Genomic DNA, 27,236 nt, shown 5'->3' with positions numbered 1-27,236 from the left:
CACAGCCCCTGAACAAGCATGCAGATCAGGTGCTCTGACTGCACTCAGACTGGATTAGCTGCATGCTTGTTTCAGGTGTGTGATTCAGCCAATACTGTAGCCAAAGAGATCAGCAGGACTGCCAGGCAACTGGTATGGTTTAAAAGGAGACATCCATATCCCTCTCAGTTAAGGTTCCCTTTAGGATCACTGAACTGCAAATGTTTCTAATTTGATGCAAAACTGGTTGCAGTTTGCATGCAGATTAGGTTTTGCTGCTAATTACTTTTAAAGCATTAAAAGAAAATAATAATAGATATAAACTATGAGCATCGTTTCTATCCAGTGCCTGGATGGAGTCCCACCTGGAACAGGCATGCAGCCAGCGGAATCACACCTGGAACAAGCATGCAGCCAGTGGAGTCACACCTGGAACAAGCATGCAGCCAGTGGAGTCACACCTGGAACAAGCATGCAGCCAGTGGAATCACACCTGGAACAAGCATGCAGCCAGTGGGGTCACACCTGGAACAAGCATGCAGCCAGTGGGGTCACACCTGGAACAGGCATGCAGCCAGTGGAATCACACCTGGAACAAGCATGCAGCCAGTGGAGTCACACCTGGAACAAGCATGCAGCCAGTGGGGTCACACCTGGAACAGGCATGCAGCCAGTGGGGTCACACCTGGAACAGGCATGCAGCCAGTGGGGTCACACCTGGAACAGGCATGCAGCCAGTGGGGTCACACCTGGAACAGGCATGCAGCCAGTGGAGTCACACCTGGAACAAGCATGCAGCCAGTGGGGTCACACCTGGAACAGGCATGCAGCCAGTGGAATCACACCTGGAACAAGCATGCAGTCAATGGAGTCACACCTGGAACAGGCATGCAGCCAGTGGGGTCACACCTGGAACAGGCATGCAGCCAGTGGAGTCACACCTGGAACAGGCATGCAGCCAATGGAGTCACACCTGAAACAGGCATGCAGCCAGTGGAGTCACACCTGGAACAGGCATGCAGCCAGCGGAGTCACACCTGGAACAGGCATGCAGCCAGCGGAATCACACCTGGAACAAGCATGCAGCCAGCGGAATCACACCTGGAACAGGCATGCAGCCAGTGGAGTCACACCTGGAACAAGCATACAGCCAGCGGGGTCACACCTGGAACAGGCATGCAGCCAGTGGAATCACACCTGGAACAAGCATTCAGTCAATGGAGTCACACCTGGAACAGGCATGCAGCCAGTGGAGTCACACCTGGAACAGGCATGCAGCCAGTGGAGTCGCACCTGGAACAGGCATGCAGCCAGTGGAGTCGCACCTGGAACAGGCATGCAGCCAATGGAGTCACACCTGGAACAGGCATGCAGCCAGTGGAGTCACACCTGGAACAGGCATGCAGCCAGCGGGGTCACACCTGGAACAGGCATGCAGCCAGTGGAGTCGCACCTGGAACAGGCATGCAGCCAGTGGAGTCGCACCTGGAACAGGCATGCAGCCAATGGAGTCACACCTGGAACAGGCATGCAGCCAGTTGAGTCACACCTGGAACAAGCATGCAGCCAGTGGAGCCCCACCTAGAACAAGCATGCAGCCAGTGGAGCCCCACCTGGAACAAGCATGCAGCCAGTGGAGTCACACCTGGAACAAGCATGCAGCCAGTGGAGTCTCACCTGGAACAGGCATGCAGCCAGTGGAATCACACCTGGAACAAGCATGCAGTCAGTAGTCACACCTGGGACAAGCATGCAGCCAATGGAGTCACACCTGGAACAGGCATGCAGCCAGTGGAATCACACCTGGAACAAGCATGCAGTCAGTAGTCACACCTGGGACAAGCATGCAGCCAGTGGAGTCACACTTGAAGCAAGCATGCAGTCAGTGGAGTCACACCTGGGACAAGCATGCAGTCAGTGGGGTCACACCTGGAACAGGCATGCAGCCAGTGGAGTCACACCTGGAACAAGCATGCAGTCAGTAGTCACACCTGGAACAAGCATGCAGTCAGTGAAACCACACCTGGAACAGGCATGCAGCCAATAGAGCCACACCTGGAACAGGCATGCAGCCAGTGGGGTCACACCTGGAACAGGCATGCAGCCAGTGGAGTCACACCTGGAACAAGCATGCAGCCAGTGGAGCCACACCCAGAACAGGCATGCAGCCAGTGGAGCCACACTTGAAGCAAGCATACAGTCAGTGGAGTCCCACCTGGAACAGGCATGCAGCCAGTGGAGTCACACCTGGAACAGGCATGCAACCAGTGGAGTCACACCTGGAACAGGCATGCAGCCAGTGGAGTCACACCTGGAACAGGCATGCAGCCAGTGGAGTCACACCTGGAACAAGCATGCTGCCAGTGGAGTCACACCTGGAACAAGCATGCAGCCAGTGGAGCCACACCCGGAACAGGCATGCAGCCAGTGGAGTCACACTTGAAGCAAGCATACAGTCAGTGGAGTCCCACCTGGAACAGGCATGCAGCCAGTGGAGTCACACCCGGAACAGGCATGCAGCCAGTGGAGCCACTCCTGGGACAGGCATGCAGCCAGTGGAGTCACACCTGGAACAGGCATGCTGCCAGTCCTTCACACCTGGGACAAGCATGCAGCCAGTGGAGTCACACTTGAAGCAAGCATGCAGCCAGTGGAGTCACACTTGAAGCAAGCATGCAGCCAGTGGAGTCACACTTGAAGCAAGCATGCAGCCAGTGGAGTCACACTTGAAGCAAGCATGCAGCCAGTGGAGTCACACCTGGAACAAGCATGCAGCAGGTGCAGTCACACCTGGAACAAGCATGCAGCCAGTGGAGTCACTCCTGGGACAGGCATGCAATCAGTGGTGTCACCTGATCTCTGTATAAGTTACGGCTGAAAATCACAGCATTTTTACTGGGGAATAAAGTGGTTTGCATTTCCCTTTCGCTATTGTTTTCCTTTAAGCAGTCAGCTGTGATGCACCCATTTTCAGATTTCCCAGCCCCACCACCCCAGGAGCAGATACTGACCTTTCCGGGGTCGTCTCTGGGCCGCGGCACTTTTCTGAAACACTTGTTCAGGGACAGGTTGTGGCGGATTGAATTCTGCAAAGCACAAAGTATGAAGAGTCAGGCTGTGCGTTACACAGGGGTCCAAGGTAACAATTCCCAGTACCGCCACTCAGACTAGCTCATATCCAACTATCAGTGCAATGGTACAGGGGTGTGTATACAATTCATGGGGCTTCCCCTACAAAAATGTCATTTCTTTCTACAACCTTTTTTTTTTTTTTTTTTTTTTTTTTTTAAATGCATAATTAATTTAAAGTAATGCACTATGTCAAGGGTGCCAAACAAACAAAATGGGCCGAAATTGAACACTGGGACCAAGTCACGGACCAACCCTAAAGGACAACTGAAGTGAGAAGAATATGGAAGCTGACATTCATTTCCTTTTAAACAATACCAGTTGCCTGGCAGCCCTGCAGATCTATTTGGCTGCAGCAGTGTCTGAGTAACACCAGAAACAAGCATGTGGCTAATCTTGTCAGATCTGACAATAAAACATCTGATCTGCTGCATGCTTGACTGAAAGTATTAGGGCCCTTTTCCACTAGCAATCGCTAGCGCTCACGCTGAACGCTAGCGATTGCTGAATCGCAATTACCGGCGATTCCCCGACGTTCGCGGCCGCGATTTTGCTATGCTATGCACTGCATAGCAAAATCGCGGCAAATATCGCTCCGCCGCGCGTTCGCGTTCCTGGCAAAAACGAATCGCGGTAGTGGAAATGACCTACCGCGATTCCTATGTTAAAAAGCAAACCGTAGCGATTGTAAAATCGCTAGCGGTTTGCGTTTTTGAGATTCAGCCAGCGCAAACGCGCTGGTGGAAAAGGGCCCTTAGAGACAGAGGATCAGCAGGATAGCCAGGCAACTGGTAATGCTTTAGGGCCCCTTTTCCACTAGAGCGAATCTGCATGCGTTTCCTGCATGCAGATTCGCATAGACAATACAAGTGGATGGGCCCGTTTCCACTTGTGTGGGATTCTGTGCGGTTTGTCGTGCAGAAAAAATCTGCACGGCAGACCTATCAGAATTTGCACGCCACACCTGCACGCGATTCGTCGGTAATGTAATGTAATAGGAAAACCGCAAGCATTTTAGTCTTGCAGTTTTCCCGGTGTTTCTGCGTGCGTTTCCGCTTAAAAACCCATGTCAATGCTTGCCGGCATTGACATGGTTAAAATCACGTCGTGCAAACCGCGAGCGATTCCGTGTGAAAATCCGCATAGAAAAGGCAACGAAACCGCATGCGGATTCGTTGCCGCGATTTTCCCATTTAAATCGCGCCGCACTAGTGGAAACGGCCCTCAAAGGAAATAAATATGGCAGCCTTTATATCTCTCTTGCTCTTTTGCTTTCGTTGTCCTTTAATGTTTAGTAGCCACTTGGTGTCTAATGGCCCTCCTCCCCCATACAGTTCCCTGGTGTCTAGTGGCCCTCCTCCCTTCCCTTTGCAGTTCCCCGGTGTCTAGTGTTCCTCCCCTATGCAGTTCCCCCGTGTCTAGTGGCCCTCCTCCCTCCCTTATACAGTTCCCTTGTGTTGAGTGGTCCTCCATCCCCAATAAAGTTTCCTGGTATCTAGTGGTCACCCCTAAACAGTTCCCTAGTGTCTAGTTCTATCCACCTCCCTCCCCTATCTGGCTTCCCTGGTGATCTAGATGTAAAGTGGGGAAACCACCTGGCGGCCAATTTTGATGTCTCTGTAGGCCAGATTTGGCCCGAGGACCAGATTTTGAAATGTATGTTCTGTGTAACCCATGTAAAAATAATTGTTCCAGGTTGTGGCGGTTTCCATAAGACTGTCGATAAGAATTTGTTAGGTGTGCTTATATAGTCTGGTGAACATGGCTGTCAGGCTGGTTGGGTCAAGTTGCTGGAATCAGCCATGTTTTACATCTAGAGCCCTGTGTGGTGGATATATGCAGCAGAGATAACCGTATTACCATATCCACAGCCCTCCTCACCTTCCATCCTACCCCGGCGTTACGGTAATACGGGAAGTTGTCGCAGATCCATCGGTAGATCTCGCTGAGGGTCATACGTCTGGCAGGAGCTGAGTTGATGGCGTACTGAATGAGGTTGGCATAGCTGTAAGGCGGTTTTCCATCACGATGGGCGGCGGCCTCCTCCTTACTCAGCATGGCATTAGAGTCTGTAGGGGAGCCGGGCCCTTTCCGTCCTCCAGTGGCCTGCTGAGAGCCCTTCACACAAGCCTGGATGGTCAGCTGAGGCAGCCAGTCTATGGAGGTCAGGCTGCTGCCCAGGTCTGACGCCATTTTGGAGCTGAGGAAGAAAACAGATCATTAGAGGGTCTATAATGGTAAACAAATAACTAGACCTACTATTTCCCGTTTCCCACTTTTCCTTGTCCTACTCAGAAATCTAAGGGGCCTACAGACTGCCTACACAGGGGCCCATAGATTGCTTACATCATGGTTCCTCACACTGTACAGGGTGGACCACAGATTGCCATGGCCCCACACACTGTCTCTACATGGGGGGACCACATATTGCCTACACCATGGTCCCATAAACTGTAAAAGAGCCCACAGACTGCCCACACACTGTAGAGGGCCCCACAGACTGCCTACACACTGTAGAGGGCCCCACAGACTGCCTACACAAGAGCGCTAAGACTACACCATGGTCCCACACATTGTCCGTACAGAGGCCCACACCATGGTTTCACACATTGTACAGAGCAGATCACAGACTGCCTACACAGAAGCCCACATCACAGTTCCACACACTGTCGGTACAGAGGACAGCAGATTACCTCCACACAGGCCCCAAGACTGCTTACAGCCAGGCACCACATTTATTATAACATATTGTCTCACATGCCACCTGCACAGGACAACTTGCTGGGGCTTAGAGCCTGCCTGACATAAGGAGCCCTCAGACTAGCTTGCACACATCTGAACAGCATGGCTGCACAGAGGCTCACAGACTACCTGCAAGTGACCCTAAAGATTGCCTGCACAGAGGCCCAATAACTTCTAGCACCGCAGCTCACAGACTGCCTGCAAGTGACCCTAAAGATTGCCTGCACATGGGTGTACAGAGAGACTGCACTGAGACCCACCTGACTGCTTACATTATGGCCCCACAGACTGCTTGCATAGAGGCCCAATAACTTCTAGCACCGCAGCTCACAGACTGCCTGCAAGGGACCTTGCATACTAAACCTCACCGATAAGGTAAGACCTTCCACTCACTCTGTCTTTATGAAAACAAATTAAATAACCCTACAGTGGGATCTTTTAACCTTTTTATGCTCAGTTTGTAACTTTAAGAGGACCAACCAGAAGAGCTTACTTGATCTGGACTTTGCTATACTTTTTGGGAGATGAATGTGGCCTTCATGACCATGGCTGGGGCTGCTGTTGTGACCCTGGGACAGGTGAGATCTCCAAAGACTTTGTGGAGTCCTTAAAGTGTACCTGAACTCTCACACAGGACAGAAGGCAAACATAGAGAAATGAACCCTGTAAGTGTTTGGAGAGTTTAGCCTGTCTAAGAGCTCGGTAAAGACAAAAGAAATACCGAGAGCCCAATATAGTGTAGTATGCAAAACAAGGAGTTGGAAATGAAAAGTATATATTGTATATACTCACAAACGTGAGTATATACATGTATAGGCAGGTGAGGAGATTAGACCTGTCCTCACTCAGGATTAAAAGTCACTCTCTGTAGATCAAGGAAAAAGGTGGAGATTGACCCCTCCACCAGGGGTGGATATTGATAATGTAAGAGTGAACAGAGGCGCCAGCAGGATAAAAGGTTCTAAAAGGCTTAAAATCCCTCAGGAGGTGGTGGTGGACTCGCCTCCCCGAAGCAGACAAGATACCGTCAGTTTTATGACAACAGGTTTATTAATATACTCCAAAACAAACAGTGCAACGCATTTCACGGGTATGTTCCCGCTGCCTCAAGGTCTTGAATAGAGGCGCTATTCGTGACCTTGAGGCTTGGTTCACACTCGCATTGTTTTGCGGACCGCAAGGTCCGCAAACGGAACGGACGATTAAGGGACCAATGTTAATCAATGGACCCGTGCGCACTCGTCCGTTCCTCTGGACGCGGTCTGCGGTCCGGAATTTTCCAACCTGCTTTAATTTTCCAGACCGGTCCTCCGTCCACCGCCGCCGGACCGGATAAGAAATCCAGCACAAGAGTTTTGAGAGGAAACGGATGAAATCCGGACGTCCTACCCCACTTCCTGTGGGGTTCTCTATGGTACAGGCGGCCATGTGGATGTACCCAGCGCCGGAGAGCCCCCAGCCTCTCCACAGCCACCCCAGAACACAGCGGAGGACAGGGAAGGACCCGACCATCCAGACGCAGGGCCCTGAGGGGCGAGGAGGATGATGTCTGCACAGCAGGCTCTCCCCAAGAAGGACTCCAGCGCTTTTCCAGACCTTCCAGGCCCCTCTTTGAAAACAGAAACGGATCCAGGACGCATGAAGAACGGAAGAAGATCCGGATGAAAACTGAACGTGACCTGACCGGATCCTGATGGCCTCCTGATGGCGAACGGAAGTTCTCAGAACGGACCAGACCGGAACGGACCCGTGCCACCGGTAAGTATTTCATCAAAACGCAAGTGTGAACCGGGCCTGAGACTATACTGTGTACTCCTATCTGTTTATTGCCTGAGGAAGCGGGAACATACCCGTGAAACGCGTTGCACGGTTTGTTTTGGAGTATATTAATAAACCTGTTGTCATAAAACTCACGGTATCTTGTCTGCTTCGGGAAGGCGAGTCCACCACCAACTCCTGAGGGACGTTAAGCCTTTTAGAACCTTTTATCCTGCTGGCGCCTCTGTTCACTCTTACATTACTGTCTAAGAGCTCGTTCACACTAGGGGCGTTTTTGCCCTTTTTCGAGCGCAAGTGATTTTCAAAATCGCCCCCAAAATGCTTGTGCAATGATTCTCTATGAAGGTTCATATCAGTGCGTTGCGCTCGCTTTGCGGTCGGCAAAGCGATGCCTGTACCATTTTTGAGGCGATTCCGCCTCAATGGAAGGTATAGGAAGGGTGCTAAACACTCACAAAATCGCTTTGTGGGGCGATTGCGTTCGCGCTTCAAAGAATAAATACACTGTATTATTTTCCGGGTCAAAGAGCTCACTTCCTGACTTGCGCCAGGGAGTGAATAAAAAAAAAAACGCTTGGGAAAAGTGCTTAGAAAAGCGCTTTTCACAAAAACAGAACGCCCACGCAAGCGCCGGGAATGGAGAAAAAAAATGTGTCAAAAAACGCCCAACACGAACTCTAAGGCTCAACACACACCATACAATCTTGGTTGTTCAATCTTACCACTTTCATGTAGTATAAAGCCTCATCTACACGTGTAGATGAGGCGGCGATCTGGCAGCTCGCCTCTTCCGCGTCCCCGCACGTGCCTGCCGCATCCCCGCTCGCCGTGCGTGCGCCGGATCGATTCCCCGCTTGTTCCCGCTGGCGCCGCTTATCTTCCGCTCGATTCCCTGCCATTGTCCCCTCACGGGGAGCGAGCAGGGAATCGGCGGAAGCAAGATCCGTCCTGTCGGATCTTATCAATCGAGCCGCATCAGCGGCTCGATTGATAAGGAACATCGCGGCCGCATCTACGCGTGTAGATGCGGCTTTAGAGTTAATCCAATCAATCATTCAATGTATTTTCAATCTGTTAGCCCTTCTACTACATAGATTTGGTAAATCTGTACAACCAAGATTGTATGGTGTGTGTTGAGCTTAACGAGAGCGGAACGCAATGTGAACGAGCCCTAATTCCCCTTCATTTGTGACTAATCACAAACGTAATTTGATTTCTCAGCTGTGTCAGTTGGCTGCCTCGGCAGGGCAGTAATTAGTAAACACAGGATCTTAACCCTATGTCTGCTTCCATGAAAGCAGGAAGTGGACACGCTGCACATTTATTCATAAACTTTAGAAAAGAAAGTATCCGGGCACCAGCAGCAGCAGTATGCTTAGTAAACCTTTAATGCATCCCCAAACCGCATGACATACAAAGTGAAATGCCTGGCGTCGTTTTACAGGACAAAACCTGCTTCTTCAGAGGCAACCAGTAACTTACTTACCTAACTAAGTTACTGGTTGCCTCTGAAGAAGCAGGTTTTGTCCTGTGAAACGACGTTAGGCATTTCACTTTGTATGTCATGCGGTTTGGGGATGCATTAAAGGTTTACTAAGCATACTGCTGCTGCTGGTGCCCGGATACTTTCTGTTCTAAAGTTTATGGATTACGACTCTAATTGTCTGGAGGCACAGCTGGAGTGACCTGTTACCCCCTACCTGTCTACAGTCCTTAGCATCTTGTGCCAATCTACATTACTCTTTTCTTGGGATTTAACTGGCTGCACATTTATTGCAGGGTGTGTATCAGCTGTAATAAAGAAATGTTTTCCTTTAAAGGTTATTATGCTGTTGCTTATTTTTAGAGCAGAGAGGAAGTTCTGAGTTCAGATCTGCTTTAGAGTGAATGGAGGAGGTGAACAACTATGAGTTGTGGTGTTGGGTGCGTGGGGGGGGGGGGGGGTAAGCTCTATGAAGCCTTGAGCTGGGCTGCAGAGATGGAAATGCGGGAGTTCATGATCTGTGTGGCTGAGAAGCAGCTCTGTGAGTCCCTGAAGCTCCTGATCTGTGGAGGTTTGTAGATAGCTACAAAGGAGAAAGTCTTGCTGTGCCTCTGTATTGGCGAGTAGCTTGGCTACTCCTCCTGTTGGATCTGGAATAAGACCAGAATGTGCACCTGGTCCTCTCTCTTACATGACGCTCATGTGGTGATGTTTCATATGCTCGGAACCTTCTCTGACATACAGCAGGCCTGCTGGTGTCAGTCTGGTAATATCACACACTTGTTTTGGAGTCAGCTATTGCTATTTAAAGCTAAATTAAAGAGGAACTTTAACGAAGGATTGAACTTCATCCCAATCAGTAGCTGATACCCGCTTTCCCATGATAAATCTTTACCTTTTCTCAAATAGATCATCAGGGGGGTCTGTATGGCTGATATTGTGTAGAAACCCCTCCCACAGTGTGAGGTCATAACCAAGGTCCTGACAGTTTGCTGTCTTTGAGGCAGGGAACACACTTGTCTTTCTGTTTTCTGCATACTTTTTCTGCACACCAAGTGTGTTTTGATGCAGGAAAACGCGTGCATTTTTTTCACAGCAGCTGATGTAATTGATAGAGAAAACTGACAAAATGTGCAGAGTCGTCATGCAGAATGTCAGTTTTTTTTCTGCGCATGAACAACATATTAAGTATGAACTAGCCCATTGATTAACATGAATTTTCAGTTTTTCTGTGCAGAAAACACGCACGAAAACAGTCAAGTGTGTTCCCTGCCTTAACCTTGTTGCATTGTAGGAAATAACAGCTTTTTCCAACTGCCCGGTAAGCAATACCTCCCTCTGTGCATAGAACTCTCAGTAATGAACGTTCCATACAGATCACCTGGCAGAACTAAATATGTCACCACCAGTGATAAGTTTCAGAATGTAAATCAGGGACAGGAAAGATATTACAGTGGGCAAACATTGACTAAATAATCTATAAATTAATATTGTTAACGAAAAGTTATTTTATTAATTATGTTATTTTCACTACAGTTCCGAGATAAACTTTTACTCATTGCATAATTGTGTTCCTTTCGTATAGTTTATAGGGCATTCCTCAAGCCAAATACTTTTTTTTTATTCTCGTAATTCCCTATAAACTAAACAAGCGTCGCCCACAGCTTTTTACAGTGCCTTAGCACCGTAGCAAGGGCTTATGGGAACTCAGTCTGAGCAGGAGGAGGAGGAGGTTACTAGCCAGAGATTTCAGAGGCAGAGGGGAGGAGGAGAGGGGACTGAATTTTTCACATTACACACAGGCAAGCTGATAGCATCTCCAGCCCTCAGCCTGTGACAAACAGAACATGGCTGCCCTCATTGTATTACAGGAATAAATAATCAAACTATTAAAGCTTATCTAAACTTTAGATAAGATAGATAGACAAGTCACTTGTTACAGTTAAGCTGGCCATACACTGGCCCGATTTGCCGCCGTTTCGACAGCAGATTCGATCACTGGGATCGAATCTGCTGCCAATCGTTCACGCTACACGCCGAATTTCGATCCATTCCGTCCGATCCCGTCGATCGCGCCGTGCGGAAAATAACCGTCGATCGCCCGCGGGTAAAGAGCGCATCGCTAGCGGCGTTCGAGTGCCCGACGACCGACGCAATAGAGCCGCATACATCACCTGCTCCGCCGGCGCGACTCCCGGGTGTCCGCTCTTTTTCTCCGTCTCCGCTCTGGTCTGGTCTCCGGCATGCTTCCCTTCTTCCTGTCCCGGCAGGAAGTTTAAACAGTAGAGGGCCCTCTACTGTTTAAACTTCCCCCAAACAGGAAGAAGGGAAGCATGCCGGAGACCAGAGCAGACAGAGCGGAGAAGAAGAGCGGAGACCCGCCACCACAGATTGTGAACGGTTTCAGGCTGAAATCGGTTCACAATCTGTTTGCAGTAAAGGTAGCCATACGATCCCTCTCTGATCAGATTCGATCAGATAGGGATCTGTCTGTTGGTCGAATCTGATGGCAAATCGACCAGTGTATGGCTACCTTTAGTTTTTCATCTCGGATCCCAAGGTGGGTTTGTGAAATCCTATTAGGACACAAAGGTATATTCTGCATACAATGACCAGCCTCTGTAATCTTCTATAGTGCATCTAGATATCCCCCCCCTCCCCCGGCTCTGCTGTCCCCCATTAAAAAAACATCAGGCTAGCAGACACTCAGATTGTCGCTAGCCTGTTTTTTACCTCTACCCTGCCACTCACCACCCCACTGCTCCCCCAATGGGGGGGGGCTGAACACACAATAGAAGAACACTGAGGCTGGTCATTGTATACAGAATATGGCTCTGTGTCCTAATAGGATTTCACAAAACCGCCTCGGGTTCTCTTTAAGTGTGTTAGGTTCTCACTTTTGATAATAAGATGCCCAATGTGCCTTGCTGTACTTATTAAAAAACATAACATGCACCTAGGAGGGATCATTTGCAACATTTTAAAACAAAAGTAATAATGTCAATCCCTGCCATGTACTGAGGAGGACCAAAAGTCCGAAACAGGCTTTCTATATGTGGGGTTGATGTGGCTGTGTAAAATTTGAAGCTATAGGCTTGCTATACACCAGCGGTTCTGGATGCTTGGGGCATAAAGAGAGAATTTGCGTATTCAGTAGTGGTGCATTTGGGGAAACAAAAATGTTCACATAAAAGCTGAATTATTGCAAGTTTCCTTCAGTTTTAAGAAGGCAAATTACACCAATAATAATAATAATAATAACCATCATCGCCGTCCACATAAAATCATCAAGTTGCTAGGTTTGAACTTTTCTTCTGTGCAGCTGCTAGTTTATGAACAGTTTTCATTTTTAATAAGCGCTTCCAATGTATTAAAATCACTGCAAAATAGATTGCGATTGCAGTTTTCTGAAAAAACCCAAACGTGGCAATTTTGCCCAGATTTTAACGCAAGTCCATGGGAGTTTAAAAAAAAACTAACTCGTGGAGGGAATAATGAGGCTTCCCCCATCCCTGTAGCTGCAGGCAGTCCAGCGCTGGCTCCCCGAAAGCATCCCGCAATCCTGGCTCAACAAACCTGACCAGGCTTGATATATTTACCTGCCCTGGCTCCAGCGGGGGTGCTGTTGCAGCTCTCAGCACGGAAATAGGCTGAAATAGCCGATCTCTGTTGGGTCAGCTCTACTACGCAGGCGCAGGAGACATGCGCCTGTGCAGTAGAGCGGACTGACAGCGATCGGTTATTTCCGCCTATCTCCGAGCGGAGAGCCGATACTGCGCCTGCACTGGAGCCGGGAAGGTGAATATTTACATCCCCGCTGTTCGGAGGGGCACAGCGAGACTGACGTGGGACACAGGAGGACGGGGAAAGCCTCAATAGGATCCAGAGGCTTCCCCCACCCAAGGTGAGTACCCCCCAGGGGAACTTTGTTTTTTAGTTACAGGTTTTCTTGAAGTGGAAAAGGGCCCTAAAGCCTCTTTTCCACAAGCAGCTGAAAGTGGTGAACTCACCACCTGTCAGCTGCTATTGTTCACCAGGTGGACACTTGCTAGTGCTTGGCATGGATGATGGACAGAGCCCCCCCCCCCCCCCCCCCCCCATGAAATTGTAAGAGAGTTTTTGGCTGCTGATTAAAGAGGCCGCCAGTCAATGCGACACGTCAGGAAGTGGCACTAGTTTAACCCTCCTGGCGGTTTAAAAAAATCCGCCAGGGGGCAGCAAAGTAGTGTTTTTTAAAAAAAAAAATTCATGTAGCGCGACGAATAGCGGCGGATCGGCGGCGATCGGATGCTACACGCAGCTAGCAAAGTGCTAGCTGCGTGTAGCGAAAAAAAAATTATGCAAATCGGCCCAGCGGGGCCTGAGCAGTGCCTCCCGGCGGCATAGCCCGTGCTCAGCACGGGCTTACCGCCAGGGAGGTTAAATAACGAGTGTACGAAGGTTTACCTTGCTCAGTTACAGCACGATGGGCTTAGTGGATCAAGCCCATTGTTACAAATAGGCCCAGCTAATACAGTACTATGCCCCACTCTGTATACATACCATGAGCTCTGTATTATAGGCCCAGCTAATACAGTACTATGCCCCACTCTATATACATACCATGAGCTCTGTATTATAGGCCCAGCTAATACAGTACTATGCCCCACTCTATATACATACCATGAGCTCTGTATTATAGGCCCAGCTAATACAGTACTATGCCCCACTCTATATACATACCATGAGCTCTGTATTATAGGCCCAGCTAATACAGTACTATGCCCCACTCTATATACATACCATGAGCTCTGTATTATAGGCCCAGCTAATACAGTACTATGCCCCACTCTATATACATACCATGAGCTCTGTATTATAGGCCCAGCTAATACAGTACTATGCCCCACTCTATATACATACCATGAGCTCTGTATTATAGGCCCAGCTAATACAGTACTATGCCCCACTCTATATACATACCATGAGCTCTGTATTATAGGCCCAGCTAATACAGTACTATGCCCCACTCTATATACATACCATGAGCTCTGTATTATAGGCCCAGCTAATACAGTACTGTGCCCCACTCTATATACATACCATGAGCTCTGTATTATAGGCCCAGCTAATACAGTACTATGCCCCACTCTATATACATACCATGAGCTCTGTATTATAGGCCCAGCTAATACAGTTCTATGCCCCACTCTATATACATACCATGAGCTCCGTATTATAGGCCCAGCTAATACAGTACTGTGCCCCACTCTATATACATACCATGAGCTCCGTATTATAGGCCCAGCTAATACAGTACTATGCCCCACTCTATATACATACCATGAGCTCTGTATTATAGGCCCAGCTAATACAGTACTATGCCCCACTCTGTATACATACCATGAGCTCTGTATTATAGGCCCAGCTAATACAGTTCTATGCCCCACTCTATATACATACCATGATCTCTGTATTATAGGCCCAGCTAATACAGTTCTATGCCCCACTCTGTATACATACCATGAGCTCTGTATTATAGGCCCAGCTAATACAGTACTATGCCCCACTCTATATACATACCATGAGCTCCGTATTATAGGCCCAGCTAATACAGTACTGTGCCCCACTCTATATACATACCATGAGCTCCGTATTATAGGCCCAGCTAATACAGTACTGTGCCCCACTCTATATACATACCATGAGCTCTGTATTATAGGCCCAGCTAATACAGTACTGTGCCCCACTCTATATACATACCATGAGCTCTGTATTATAGGCCCAGCTAATACAGTACTATGCCCCACTCTATATACATACCATGAGCTCTGTATTATAGGCCCAGCTAATACAGTACTATGCCCCACTCTGTATACATACCATGAGCTCTGTATTATAGGCCCAGCTAATACAGTTCTATGCCCCACTCTATATACATACCATGAGCTCTGTATTATAGGCCCAGCTAATACAGTTCTATGCCCCACTCTATATACATACCATGAGCTCTGTATTATAGGCCCAGCTAATACAGTACTATGCCCCACTCTATATACATACCACGAGCTCTGTATTATAGGCCCAGCTAATACAGTACTATGCCCCACTCTATATACATACCACGAGCTCTGTATTATAGGCCCAGCTAATACAGTACTATGCCCCACTCTGTATACATACCACGAGCTCTGTATTATAGGCCCAGCTAATACAGTACTATGCCCCACTCTATATACATACCATGAGCTCCGTATTATAGGCCCAGCTAATACAGTACTATGCCCCACTCTATATACATACCATGAGCTCTGTATTATAGGCCCAGCTAATACAGTACTATGCCCCACTCTATATACATACCACGAGCTCTGTATTATAGGCCCAGCTAATACAGTACTATGCCCCACTCTATATACATACCATGAGCTCTGTATTATGGGCCCAGCTAATACAGTACTATGCCCCACTCTATATACATACCACGAGCTCTGTATTATAGGCCCAGCTAATACAGTACTATGCCCCACTCTATATACCGGTACATACCATGAGCTCTGTATTATAGGCCCAGCTAATACAGTACTATGCCCCACTCTATATACATACCATGAGCTCTGTATTATAGGCCCAGCTAATACAGTACTATGCCCCACTCTATATACATATCACGAGCTCTGTATTATAGGCCCAGCTAATACAGTACTATGCCCCACTCTATATACATACCATGAGCTCTGTATTATAGGCCCAGCTAATACAGTACTATAGGCCCAGCTAATACAGTACTATGCCCCACTCTATATACATACCATGAGCTCTGTATTATAGGCCAGCTAATACAGTACTATGCCCCACTCTATATACATACCATGAGCTCTGTATTATAGGCCAGCTAATACAGTACTGTGCCCCACTCTATATACATACCATGAGCTCTGTATTATAGGCTCAGCTAATACAGTACTATGCCCCACTCTATATACATACCATGAGCTCTGTATTATAGGCCCAGCTAATACAGTACTATGCCCCACTCTATATACATACCATGAGCTCTGTATTATAGGCCCAGCTAATACAGTACTATGCCCCACTCTATATACATACCATGAGCTCTGTATTATAGGCCCAGCTAATACAGTACTATGCCCCACTCTATATACATACCATGAGCTCTGTATTATAGGCCCAGCTAATACAGTACTATGCCCCACTCTATATACATACCATGAGCTCTGTATTATAGGCCCAGCTAATACAGTACTATGCCCCACTCTATATACATACCATGAGCTCTGTATTATAGGCCCAGCTAATACAGTACTATGCCCCACTCTATATACATACCATGAGCTCTGTATTATAGGCCCACCTAATACAGTACTGTGCCCCACTCTATATACATACCATGAGCTCTGTATTATAGGCCCAGCTAATACAGTACTATGCCCCACTCTATATACATACCATGAGCTCTGTATTATAGGCCCAGCTAATACAGTACTATGCCCCACGAGCTCTGTATTATAGGCCCAGCTAATACAGTACTGTGCCCCACTCTATATACATACCATGAGCTCTGTATTATAGGCCCAGCTAATACAGTACTGTGCCCCACTCTGTATACATACCATGAGCTCTGTATTAAATGTTGAAATACAGTCATTGAAACTGTATTAAGCGTGGCAGAGCAATGGAACCCAGAATTTCAGCACATCAGAGCCCACCCCACAAGCAACCTAAAGGTGGCCACTAACAGTCAACTTTCTAGCAAAAAATCGTTTGAGCGATCAGAAATTCTGATCAGATTGGTTGTAAATAATCTCCATTGACGGGCACAATCAATTACATACGATTATAAAATAAGTCGTTCGATTGGATCTTCGTTGAACCAAAATTTGCATTTTCTTGTTGGTTGTGATAGATAGGATGCAGCAAAGATTGGTTCGTTGATGGTGTAGTGAACGATTTCACTTCCGATCAGAATTTCTGATCGCTCGAACGATTTTTCGCTAGAAATTGGATCGTTAGTAGTCACCTTAAGAAGTTGGTCTGCACCACTGTAAAAGTGGCCACTAATGATCCACTCGATTTCATCCAATTTTACCAAATCTATGTAATAGAAGGGTAAACTGAGTGAATATATTGAATGGCTAATATAGGCAGACCCTTATATTACGGAGAAATGGTAAGTTTTGATCATTACAAGACAAGACAAGACAAATAACATTTATATTGCGCTTTTCTCCTTGCGGACTCAAAGCGCCAGAGCAGAGCAGCAGCCACTAGGGCGCGCTCTATTGGCAGTAGCAGTGTAAGGGATCATTAGTGCCCACCGCAAGAATTGCTGGTGATTTGCGCTGATTGGATGAGGCTCCTGGTTAGCAGAGTTCTGGATAACGGGACTCTACAGTATTTTGTTACATTCCAACATGTAATATTATGTTTATTCATCTTATTTTATGTGATCCATCTGCACTGAATAGTCATAAGGTGGCCATACACTGGTCGATTTGCCATCAGATCGACCAACAGATAGATCCCTCTCTGATTGAATCTGATCAGAGAGGGATCGTATGGCTGCCTTTACTGCAAACAGATGGTGAATCGATTTCATGCTGAAATTGATTCACAATCTGTGAAGCTGCCGCTGCCGCCGTCCCCCTGCATACATCACCTGATCCGGCGGGCGCGATTCCCCCGGTCTCCGCTCGGCTCCAGCTTCACTTCCTGTCTGTGGAATTTTAAACAGTAGAGGGCGCTCTACTGTTTAAACTTCCTGCCGGGACAGGAAGAAGTGAAGCCTGCCGGACTTGGAGCCCAGTGGAGAAAGAGCAGCGGTGACACGCGCCGGCGGAACAGGTAATGCATTGCCGCTGTTTTGCATCGGACATACGAACGCCGCTATCGACGCACTGCCGACCGCCGGCGATCGAGCGAATTCTTCTGCACGGATAGGAACGATGGGAACGATCGATTTCGGTCGGAACGTTTGCGCGACGATTTCACAGCAGATTCGATCACAGTGAAAATCGTTAGGTGTATGGGCCCCTTAAGTTGGTGAAATGATAAATAATGTAAATAAAAAGGATTTAAAAAAATAATAATAAGAAGCAGACCTCTGCTTCCTTGACTGTGTGTGAGTCTGTATACATGTGTATACATTGTGATAAAGGTGTGTTATGTCTGTATATTTGTGTATCTATGTCTGTATACAGTGTGTGTTGCATCACTGTAGGTCATTGTACCTATGTGTGTATATAGATGTCAGTGTGTGCGTTGTACTGTTATAAGTTGAACATGGGTTCAGAATTCCATATAGATGTCTAGTGCTGGTGCATCTATATATGAGACTATACAGAGAATGTTACAGTATAAAGGTTTGTATTCATGTATATTCAGTGTTAGCATGTATGGATGGGTGTGCCAGCATGCACCACATGCATATTTATACTTCTTACCAAATAAACCTTAAAAACACACTGCCTCTAGGTGTACATACTGTATACTATCCCCACCTCTTGTTTACTCCTTATACCTTTAGGCTGCTTACACACTAAGATGTTACAGGCGCACGTTAGTGCGCCTGTAACGCTCCCCCAACGCACAGCAATGTAACACAAGTGGGCTGTTCACACAGCCCATGTTGCATTACATGTAACGCTGCATGTTCTGCCGAAAGTGCAGCATGCTACGGCGTTAGAGCGGCTATAGCCGCGTTAGACTGTTTGCACATGCGCAGTGGGGGGCGGAGAGGAGGCGGGGAGAGCCAGCTACAGTAGCCGCGCACATGGCTTCTTAATATTCACTGCACTGGCGGCCGCTGATTGGCCGGCGGGACCACGTGATGCGAAGTGTCTCGCTCCGCATCACGTGGTCCCGCCGGCCAATCAGCGCCACTCTGGGAGACCTTATACAGATAGAGCCGCCTAGCGCGGCTCACTCTACCGTCCTCTCCCACACCACCACCATGCGTTGCATTAGGTGCACGTTATGCGACCTTAACGTAGCACCTAACGCAACGTCTTGGTGTGCAAGTAGCCTTAGGGTGTAAGCTTGCAAGCTTGTGTCTTGCAATTTGCTATACATTTTGTTCATCATGTTACATCTGTCGCTATAATTAAATATGTACCAAGGTCTATATTTTGTGTATACCATTGTCTGTATCATTTTGTACCCCATGTTTGTTTCTTACTCTTTACAGCAAAAAGGAATATGCTAGCCCTTTAGAAGTTAAAAATAATAATAAATGTTAATGTGTGTCTCGCACTGTCACCTCCTACTGCACCTGTATGCATGTGTTTTTATGTTTGTGCATACAGTTGTACTCATTAGTTTACATACCCTGGCACAATTTATGATTTCTTAACCATTTTTCAGAGACTATGAATAATGACACAAAAACTTTTCTTTCACTCATGGTTAGTGGTTGGCTGAGGCCATTTATTGCCAAACTGTGTTTACAGTTTTTAAATGGAAACTTAAGTCAAGTATAAAAAATGAGATTCACTCACCTGGGGCTTCCCTCAGCCCCCAGCAGCCGATCGGTGCCCTCGCAGCCCCGCTCTGACGCTCCAGGACCCGCCGGCGAACACTTCCGGTTTGGCCGTTACCGGCCGACAGGCGGGTCCTGGAGCATCAGAGCGGGCTGCGAGGGCACCGATCGGCTGCTGGGGGCTGAGGGAAGCCCCAGGTGAGTAAATCTCATTTTTTATACTTGACTTAAGTTTCCCTTTAAGTCTCTACACAAACTACCCAAATTACCCTGATCAAAAGTTTACATACCCTGGTGATTTGGCCTGATAACGTGCACACAACTTGGCACACATTTGTTTTAATGGCTATTAAAGGTGACCATCTTCACCTGTGATCCGTTTGCTTGTAATAAGTGGGTGTGTATAAAAAGATCAAGGTGTTTCTGGAATCCTGACAGACACTTGCATCTTTCATCCAGTGCTGCACTGATGTTTTTTGGATTCAGGCCTCAATTCACTAAGCTTATCTCCTGTCTTTAATAACGTTTCTAGAGCTATCACCATGGTGATAAGGCATGTAGTATTCAGAAAACATTTTACCTCAGGCAAACCTAAAGTTAACTCTTCTGTCTTTAAATTAACTCTTCAATCCTTAAAATAACTCCAGAAGTCTAACGTTAAAGACAATTAACTGCGTGTGAAAATAACTACAGAGGAGGTAACTTAACTACAGAGGAGGTAACTTAACTACAGAGGAGGTAACTTAACTACAGAGGAGGTAACTTAAGGAATGAAGAGATAACATAACTCACTCACTGTGTGGAGGTAAATTTTCTCTTGCCTTATCTCCAGCATGATCTTAGTGAATTGAGGCCTAAGTCATAGGGAAAGCAAAAGAAATGTCAAAGGATCTGCGGGAAAAGGTAGCGGAATTCTATAAAACAGGAAAGGTATATAAGAAAATATCCAATCAGCAATGTTCAAACTCTAATTACCGGTAAGATGTTAAAAACGATGGGTCTTGTTAAAACCAAACCACAGTCAGGTAGACCAACTAAAATTTCAGCCACAACTGGCAGAAAAATTGTTCGGGATGCAAAGAAAAACCCACAAATAACTTCAGGTGAAATACAGGACTCTCTGAAAAAATGTGGCGTGGCAGTTTCAAGATGCACAATAAAAAGCCATTACTACGCAAAAGCCACAAATTATTCTGCCTACAATATGCCAAATAGCACAGAAACAAGCCTCAAACCTTCTGGCACAAAGTCATTTGTAGTGATGAGACTAAAATTGACTTTGTGGCCACAACCATAAATGCTACATTGAGATACCAAGGCTTATAATGCAAAATACACCATTCCTACTTTCAAACAAGGTGGTGGATCACTGGTGTTTTGGGGATGTATAAGCTTCAAAGGCATAAGACATGTGGTCAGAATGTATGGCAATCTGAATGCAGTACGTTATCAAAAAATACTGGATGAAAATTTGCACTCTGAAAATTTTTACTGGGCATTCCAATACAACAATGATCCAAAACAAAGTCTACCGCAAAGTCTACCGATCACTGGCTACAGGAACATAAAGTTGCTAAATTATAACGAAGCCACTCTGAGGAGTCCTCAAACATGTAGTCCATGGAAGACAGCCCAAGAATTTACGGGAACTGAAGACTTTTTGCCAGGAAGAATAGGCAGCTTTACCACCTGGAAAGAGACATTTAATGCTTTATCGGCTCATATGTTCTGGCCTGAGGAAGCTGGTTTAGACCCGTGAAATGCGTTGCCTGTGCTATAATAAATATCTTTGTCTAACGAGAGGTAAAGACTAACCAGCAAGCTCATGGTGACCCAGAACTCATTGGAGTGTGTAAGGGACTACAATGGTCCTAAAAGCCCCCTTACTAAGATATTACGAAAAACAAAAGTTTGCTTTCTTTTCTTTTGTCTAACGAGACAGTCGTTTTTGAGGTAAGCCACCTCACTCCTTCTTTTGAATTTTATCTTGGTTTTTAACTTTGTTTTATTTACACCCGGGCACCTCTTTTCCCTTATTGTGCTGAGTAATAGCCCCTCACACGCAGTGGGGAGAGGTGTTTTGTCTGGTCTCACATGATTGATACCATTGTGAGAGCAGTTTTTATTTCCCATCAAAGACAGCAACCATTTCCAGTCCAGGTTGGACACCCAGAGAGGAGTCTGGTTAATTGTCTCCACGTGCTTCCTGTGGTTGGTTGCCCCACTGCATCCTACCTTTGTGGGTAGTCTTTTTATATCATTGGCATTTAACCCTCCACTTAAACATAGGCTATCTGGGCTCCCGTGATTTTTTTTTGTGTGTGTGTGTCCTTTTCCTTTAGGGTGTCGAGACACCCGATCCACACCAGAGAAGATAAAGAGCCTCATCCACAACTACTACAAAATACTTAAGGAACCTAAACTGAGAAGGATATGGATTTTTCCTTTTAAAATAATACCAGTTGCCTGACTCTCCTGCTGATCCTCTGCCTCTAATACTTTCAGCCACAGCACCTGAACAAGCATGCACATCAGGTGCTCTGACTGAAGTCAGACTGGATTAGCTGCATGCTTGTTTCAGGTGTGTGATTCAGCCTCTACAGCAGCAAAGAGATCAGCTGGACTGCCAAGCAACTGGTATTGTTTAAATGGAAACATCCATATTCCGCTTAGTTAAGGTTCCCTTTAAAGCGGCCATTGATGTTAAAGGGGGCAATACATGGTAGTAAGAACTGGGGTATGTAAACTTTTGATTAGGGTAATTTGGGTACTTTGTGCAGTGATTTGGATTTAAAAAGAGTAAACACTGTTGTTTGGCAATAAATGCTTTCAGCCAACCACTAACCATGAGTGAAAGAAAGATTTTTGAGTTATCATTCATATTCTCTGAAAAATGGTTAACCCTCCTGGCGATAACCCCGACCTACACTCGGGGTAGCCGCCGCGGAGGATTGCATGGCCCCGGGAGGGATTTTTGTAATAAAACTTGTTGTAATAGTTGTAGCTGTAGCTAGACTGTGTCCCCAAAGTCCCTCTAGTCCCCAAAGTCCCTACGATCACCGCCGATATAAGTACCCCCCAGGGATACCGGGATGGCGCAGCCTCCCAATCAGCTCCAGGCTTCGCTATGGGGAGGATCGGGACTGCCCATGACGTCACGTCCGATCGTCGCCATAGCAAAGACTGAAGCTGATTGCAGAGGCTGCAGCACTCGCAGGATTGCGGCTGGGTAAATATAAGCGGCGGCGATCGGTTTGATCAGAGAGGTGTGGGGGACTTTGGGGACACTGGTAGCTAGCCTAGTGCTAGCTACAACTATTACAACAAGTTTCATTACAAAAATCCCTCCCGCAGACGCAGCCACGTAAACTGCGTACCGCCAGGAGGGTTAAGAAATCATAAATTCTGCAAGGGTATGTAAAGTTATGATCGCAACTGTATGTACTAACCAGTGTGCAGTGTTGTCACCCAGTACACCTCTATGTGGGTGTGTGTATATGCATATTAGACTGTATACACTGTGGTGCTAGTCTAGTTTAGGGGTCCTAGCAGGAAACCTCACAGGGAAATTCTGCCAACATGATTGAGTGGACGGCACCCTCTTGAACTGCTAGGTTTTAGGTTGTAGTTAAAGGGATACTGTAGGGGGGTCGGGGGAAAAAGAGTTGAACTTACCCGGGGCTTCTAACGGTCCCCCGCAGACATCCTGTGCCTGCGCAGCCACTCACCGATACTCTGGCCCCACCTCTGGCTTACTTCTGGAATTTCAGACTTTAAAGTCTGAAAACCACTGCGCCTGCGTTGCCATGCACTCGATCCCACTGATGTCATCAGGAGCATACTGTGCAGGCACAGACCATACTGGGCTTGTGCTATACACTCCTGTTGACATCAGCAGGATCGAGGACACGGCAACGCAGGCGCAGTGGTTTTCAGACTTTAAAGTCAGAAATTCTAGAAGTGAACCGGAGGCGGGGCCAGAGCATCGGTGAGCGGCTGCGCGGGCACAGGATGTCTGCGGGCGACCATTAGAAGCCCCGGGTAAGTTCAACTCATTTTCCCCCGACCCCCCTACAGTATCCCTTTAACTACGTCACACTATTCGGCCAATTCTAACGCTTTGTGCTGTAGGAGGGTGCTGTGATTGGAGAACTGTTCCTTATGAGTTTTCCTGCTGGGTCCCCTAAAGTAGACTAGCGCCTACACTGTATATATTTGTACGTGTGTGATTGGGTGCGTAGCATTGTTAACCAATGCAGCTACATGTGTCTCTACAGTGTGTATGGATGTCAGTGTCGGTACTGTGTATATATTTGTACCTGACAATGTATTTGCAAAGCTGTCACCAAATGCAGCTGTAAGGCCTTGTTCACTTTTTGTGCTGGCGTGCGCATTTCGGCACCGCATATAGTATGCGATCAGCAAGAACATCAGAAGTGCATAGACAGCATTGCTGACGTTCAAACTAGCGCTATCGCACTGCTGCACACATTTCTGTCGAACCGCATTACTGGTCCCATCCACTGTAAAGAATGGGATCAGCAGTGCAACGCGGAAGGCTTGCGATCGGGTGCGCTTGCGTTCCGAACGCACAATACGCGTTGCCTAATGTGAACGAGGCCTAAGGGTGTGTATTTATATGTCTAACTGCATACAATTTAAGCCACGTTCACAGTGGTGAGTTGTGGTTCAACAGCCCCTTTGTAGCGCATTGCCGTGTAATGAGTTGCGGCCTTATAACGCACTGCGTTGCTGCTAAATGTGCGGGCTAACAGTGAAGCATAATTTTCATTGACTTATGCTTCAGTGTATGCGTTGCAACACGAGCATAACGTGCAGCTCTGCCGTCCCGATCCGTTGCGTTATGTTCCTACTGTCACAGGAAACGCAAAGCAACGACCACTGTGAACATAGCAATACTAATTTGCACATGTGTCAGTGGGTGTGTATAAAAGTCAGTGTGTGCGTTTATGTGTGTATACGTGTGTCGGTGTATGCACAGCATTACTCCCTGTTGCAGCTGTATGAGTGTTTGCATAGGTGTGAGTGTGTATATGTATGTCAGTGTGTGTAACGCTGTGTGTATGCAGATGTCAGTGTGTGACTTCTATGCCTCTCTGAGTATATGCAGTGCTGTCACCCGGTACACCTGTGCATGTCAGCGTGCAGGGGGTTAATCTGGAATGCTGGCTGTCTATAATTACCCGCCAGTGGCCCTGAGGCTGTGTATGTACATGTGAGCCCATCTGTCTGTATCTGTCACTCCCCCCTCCCCTCCTCTCCTCACCTGTGTGCTCTGCCACCGGGCACCTCCCCTCAGCTGCTCACTGCTGGGGGGTCACCCCCTCTCCACGGTGGGGGATGCTGGGGGGGGAGACAGACCTCTGGAGAAGGGGGGTGGGGGACCCAGACAGACAGAGGAGGAGAAGCTTCTGCTTCCTGCAGGGTTGGGTTTTCTTCCGGGCCATGAGCCTTCCTGGAGGGGAGGGAGTGTGAGACTGTGAGAAGGGGAGAGGGAGAGCTCTGAGCAGGGAGGGGGAGAGAAGGGAGGAGGAGAGCAAAGTGCAGCAGCCAGTGCCAGCCACACTGATCACTGCCCACTGCCTGTCTGTCTGCAGCTCCAGCTCTGCCCTCCACAGCTACCAGCCTCCGTCACTGCACGTCAGCCTGCCTGCCATATTACCACTGTGACTGCAGAAACTGACACTGCTACTGAGCGAGCACCATACTGGGGGAGTGTCACAGAGTGTCCATCACTACTGTTATTACTTGTTTACTTGGTTACGACCTGCAATTATTATAAACCCCTCTCATTGCAGAGTATTAACCACAGTATGATCACTACTTCTGACAACACAAACTACTGACCACACAATATGATAATCACTGCTGGCAGCTGCTGGCAATACAGAGTACTGACCACAATATGATCACGGCTGCTGGCAATGCAGAGTACTGACCACAATATGATCACGGCTGCTGGCAATGCAGAGTACTGACCACAATATGATCACGGCTGCTGGCAATGCAGAGTACTGACCACAGTATGATCATGCCTGCTGGCAATACAGAGTACTGATCAAAATATGATCACCGCTGCTGAGAGTACAGAGTACTGTCTGCAATATGATCACCGCTGCTAACAATATAGAGTACTGACTACAGTATGATCATGGCTGCGGGCAGTACAGGCTACTGACTACAATATGATCACCGCTGCTAAACATAGAGAGTACTCATCACCGCTGCTGACAATACAGAGTGCCAACCACAATATGATCACAGCTGCTGGCAATAAAGAGTACTGACCACAATATGATCACCGCTACTGACAATACAGAGTACTGTCTGCAATATGATCACCGCTGCTAACAATACAATGTATTGACCACAATATGACCACCGCTACTGGCATTACGGAGTACTGACCACAATATGATCACTGCTGATGGCAATACAGTGTATTGACCACCGCTGCTGGCAGTAGAGTATTGACTACAATATGATCAGGTCTGCTGGCAGTACTGAGCACTGATCACAATATGATCACGGATGCTGATAATACAGAGTACAGATTACAATATGCTCATCAAGGGCAGTTTCTAGGCTAAATTGCACCCCTGGGGAGGGTGTAAAAATTGCGCGCCCTGCCCCGTAGACTCGTGAATCTATACTACTATCGGTAGCCAGCTGTAGGTGCCCCCAGTATTGATAGCTAACTATAGGTGCTCCCAGTATAGGCTAACTAGGTATAGATACCACCAAGTATAGGTTAGCTAGGAATAGGTGCCGCTAGTATAGGTTAGCTAGTTATAGGTGCTGCCAGTATAGGTTAGCTAGGTATAGGTACTCCCAATATAGGTAGCTAGGTATAGGTGCCTTCAGTATAGGTAGCTAGGTATAGCTGCAGCCAGTATAGATTAGCTAGGTATAGGTTTCCCCCCCTGTATAGGTGGATGGAGGGGGGAGCCACAGGGAGGGGCACCCGACCTCTCCCAATCCCCGGGGGCCCCCATCCATGCTCCCCCCTCTTGACAGAGCAAGGTCACTTGCGGCTGGTTTCCTCTGTCTGCATAGCCGCTCATACACTCTCTACTTCCTGATTAGCAGGAAGTAGAGAGTGTCTAAGCTGCTGTGCAGACAGAGGAGACCAGCGGCAAGCACTGGTTGCGCCCAATTGTAGCAGCGCTGAAAAGCACTGTTCCAGCTTGCACAGCGCTAGCTGTGCAGAAGCAGAACGCTCCCGGTGACAGGAGCAAGCAGCACAGCCAGAATGAAGCCTTACTAATGGGAAAGATTGCAGATGAACGGAGCCACCCAGGAGGACAGTGAGGGAGCACAAGGAATTAATGGGACTGGAGCAAGCCCCAGGTAAGTATAAACTTTTCTATCCCCATTGTCTCAGGTACACGTTAACTGTGATTTTTATGGAAAATGGTCTTTTGGAACTCCCCCCCCCCCCCCCCTTTGTTGCCACTGTTCTCCTACACTTTCCTAGAAAATGTGTTGGTTCTAATAGGTATAGGGGCTTTGCTATTGATTGACCTTTAAAGTGACGCTAAGGCGGAAAAAAAATTATGATATAATCAATTGGTTGTGTAGTACGGATAATTAATAGAACATTAGTAGCAAAGAAAATAGTCTCAT

The 27,236-nt window shown here is 47.4% G+C and overlaps 1 protein-coding gene across 4 annotated transcripts in view; it reads right to left on the bottom strand.

Moving 5' to 3' along the window:
- The window catches only part of FOXJ2 (forkhead box J2), a 53,543-nt gene extending 28,010 nt beyond the window's left edge, over nucleotides 1-25,533 (bottom strand). For 2 of the 4 annotated variants that reach the window (XM_068255215.1, XM_068255216.1), the window contains exons 1-3: nucleotides 24,794-24,858; nucleotides 4,990-5,308; nucleotides 2,991-3,065 (exon numbers count right to left, since the gene is read on the bottom strand). In XM_068255215.1, coding sequence (XP_068111316.1) covers nucleotides 2,991-3,065; nucleotides 4,990-5,308; nucleotides 24,794-24,825 — 426 coding nt within the window. In that variant the 5' untranslated portion in view covers nucleotides 24,826-24,858. The other 2 variants (XM_068255218.1, XM_068255217.1) reach the window with 2 other exon arrangements.
- Nucleotides 25,534-27,236: the final 1,703 nt, after the last annotated feature.

Source organism: Hyperolius riggenbachi, chromosome 10 (assembly GCF_040937935.1).
Source record: "Hyperolius riggenbachi isolate aHypRig1 chromosome 10, aHypRig1.pri, whole genome shotgun sequence".
NCBI lineage: Eukaryota > Metazoa > Chordata > Amphibia > Anura > Hyperoliidae > Hyperolius > Hyperolius riggenbachi.
This window is presented reverse-complemented; position numbering and strand designations above follow the sequence as displayed.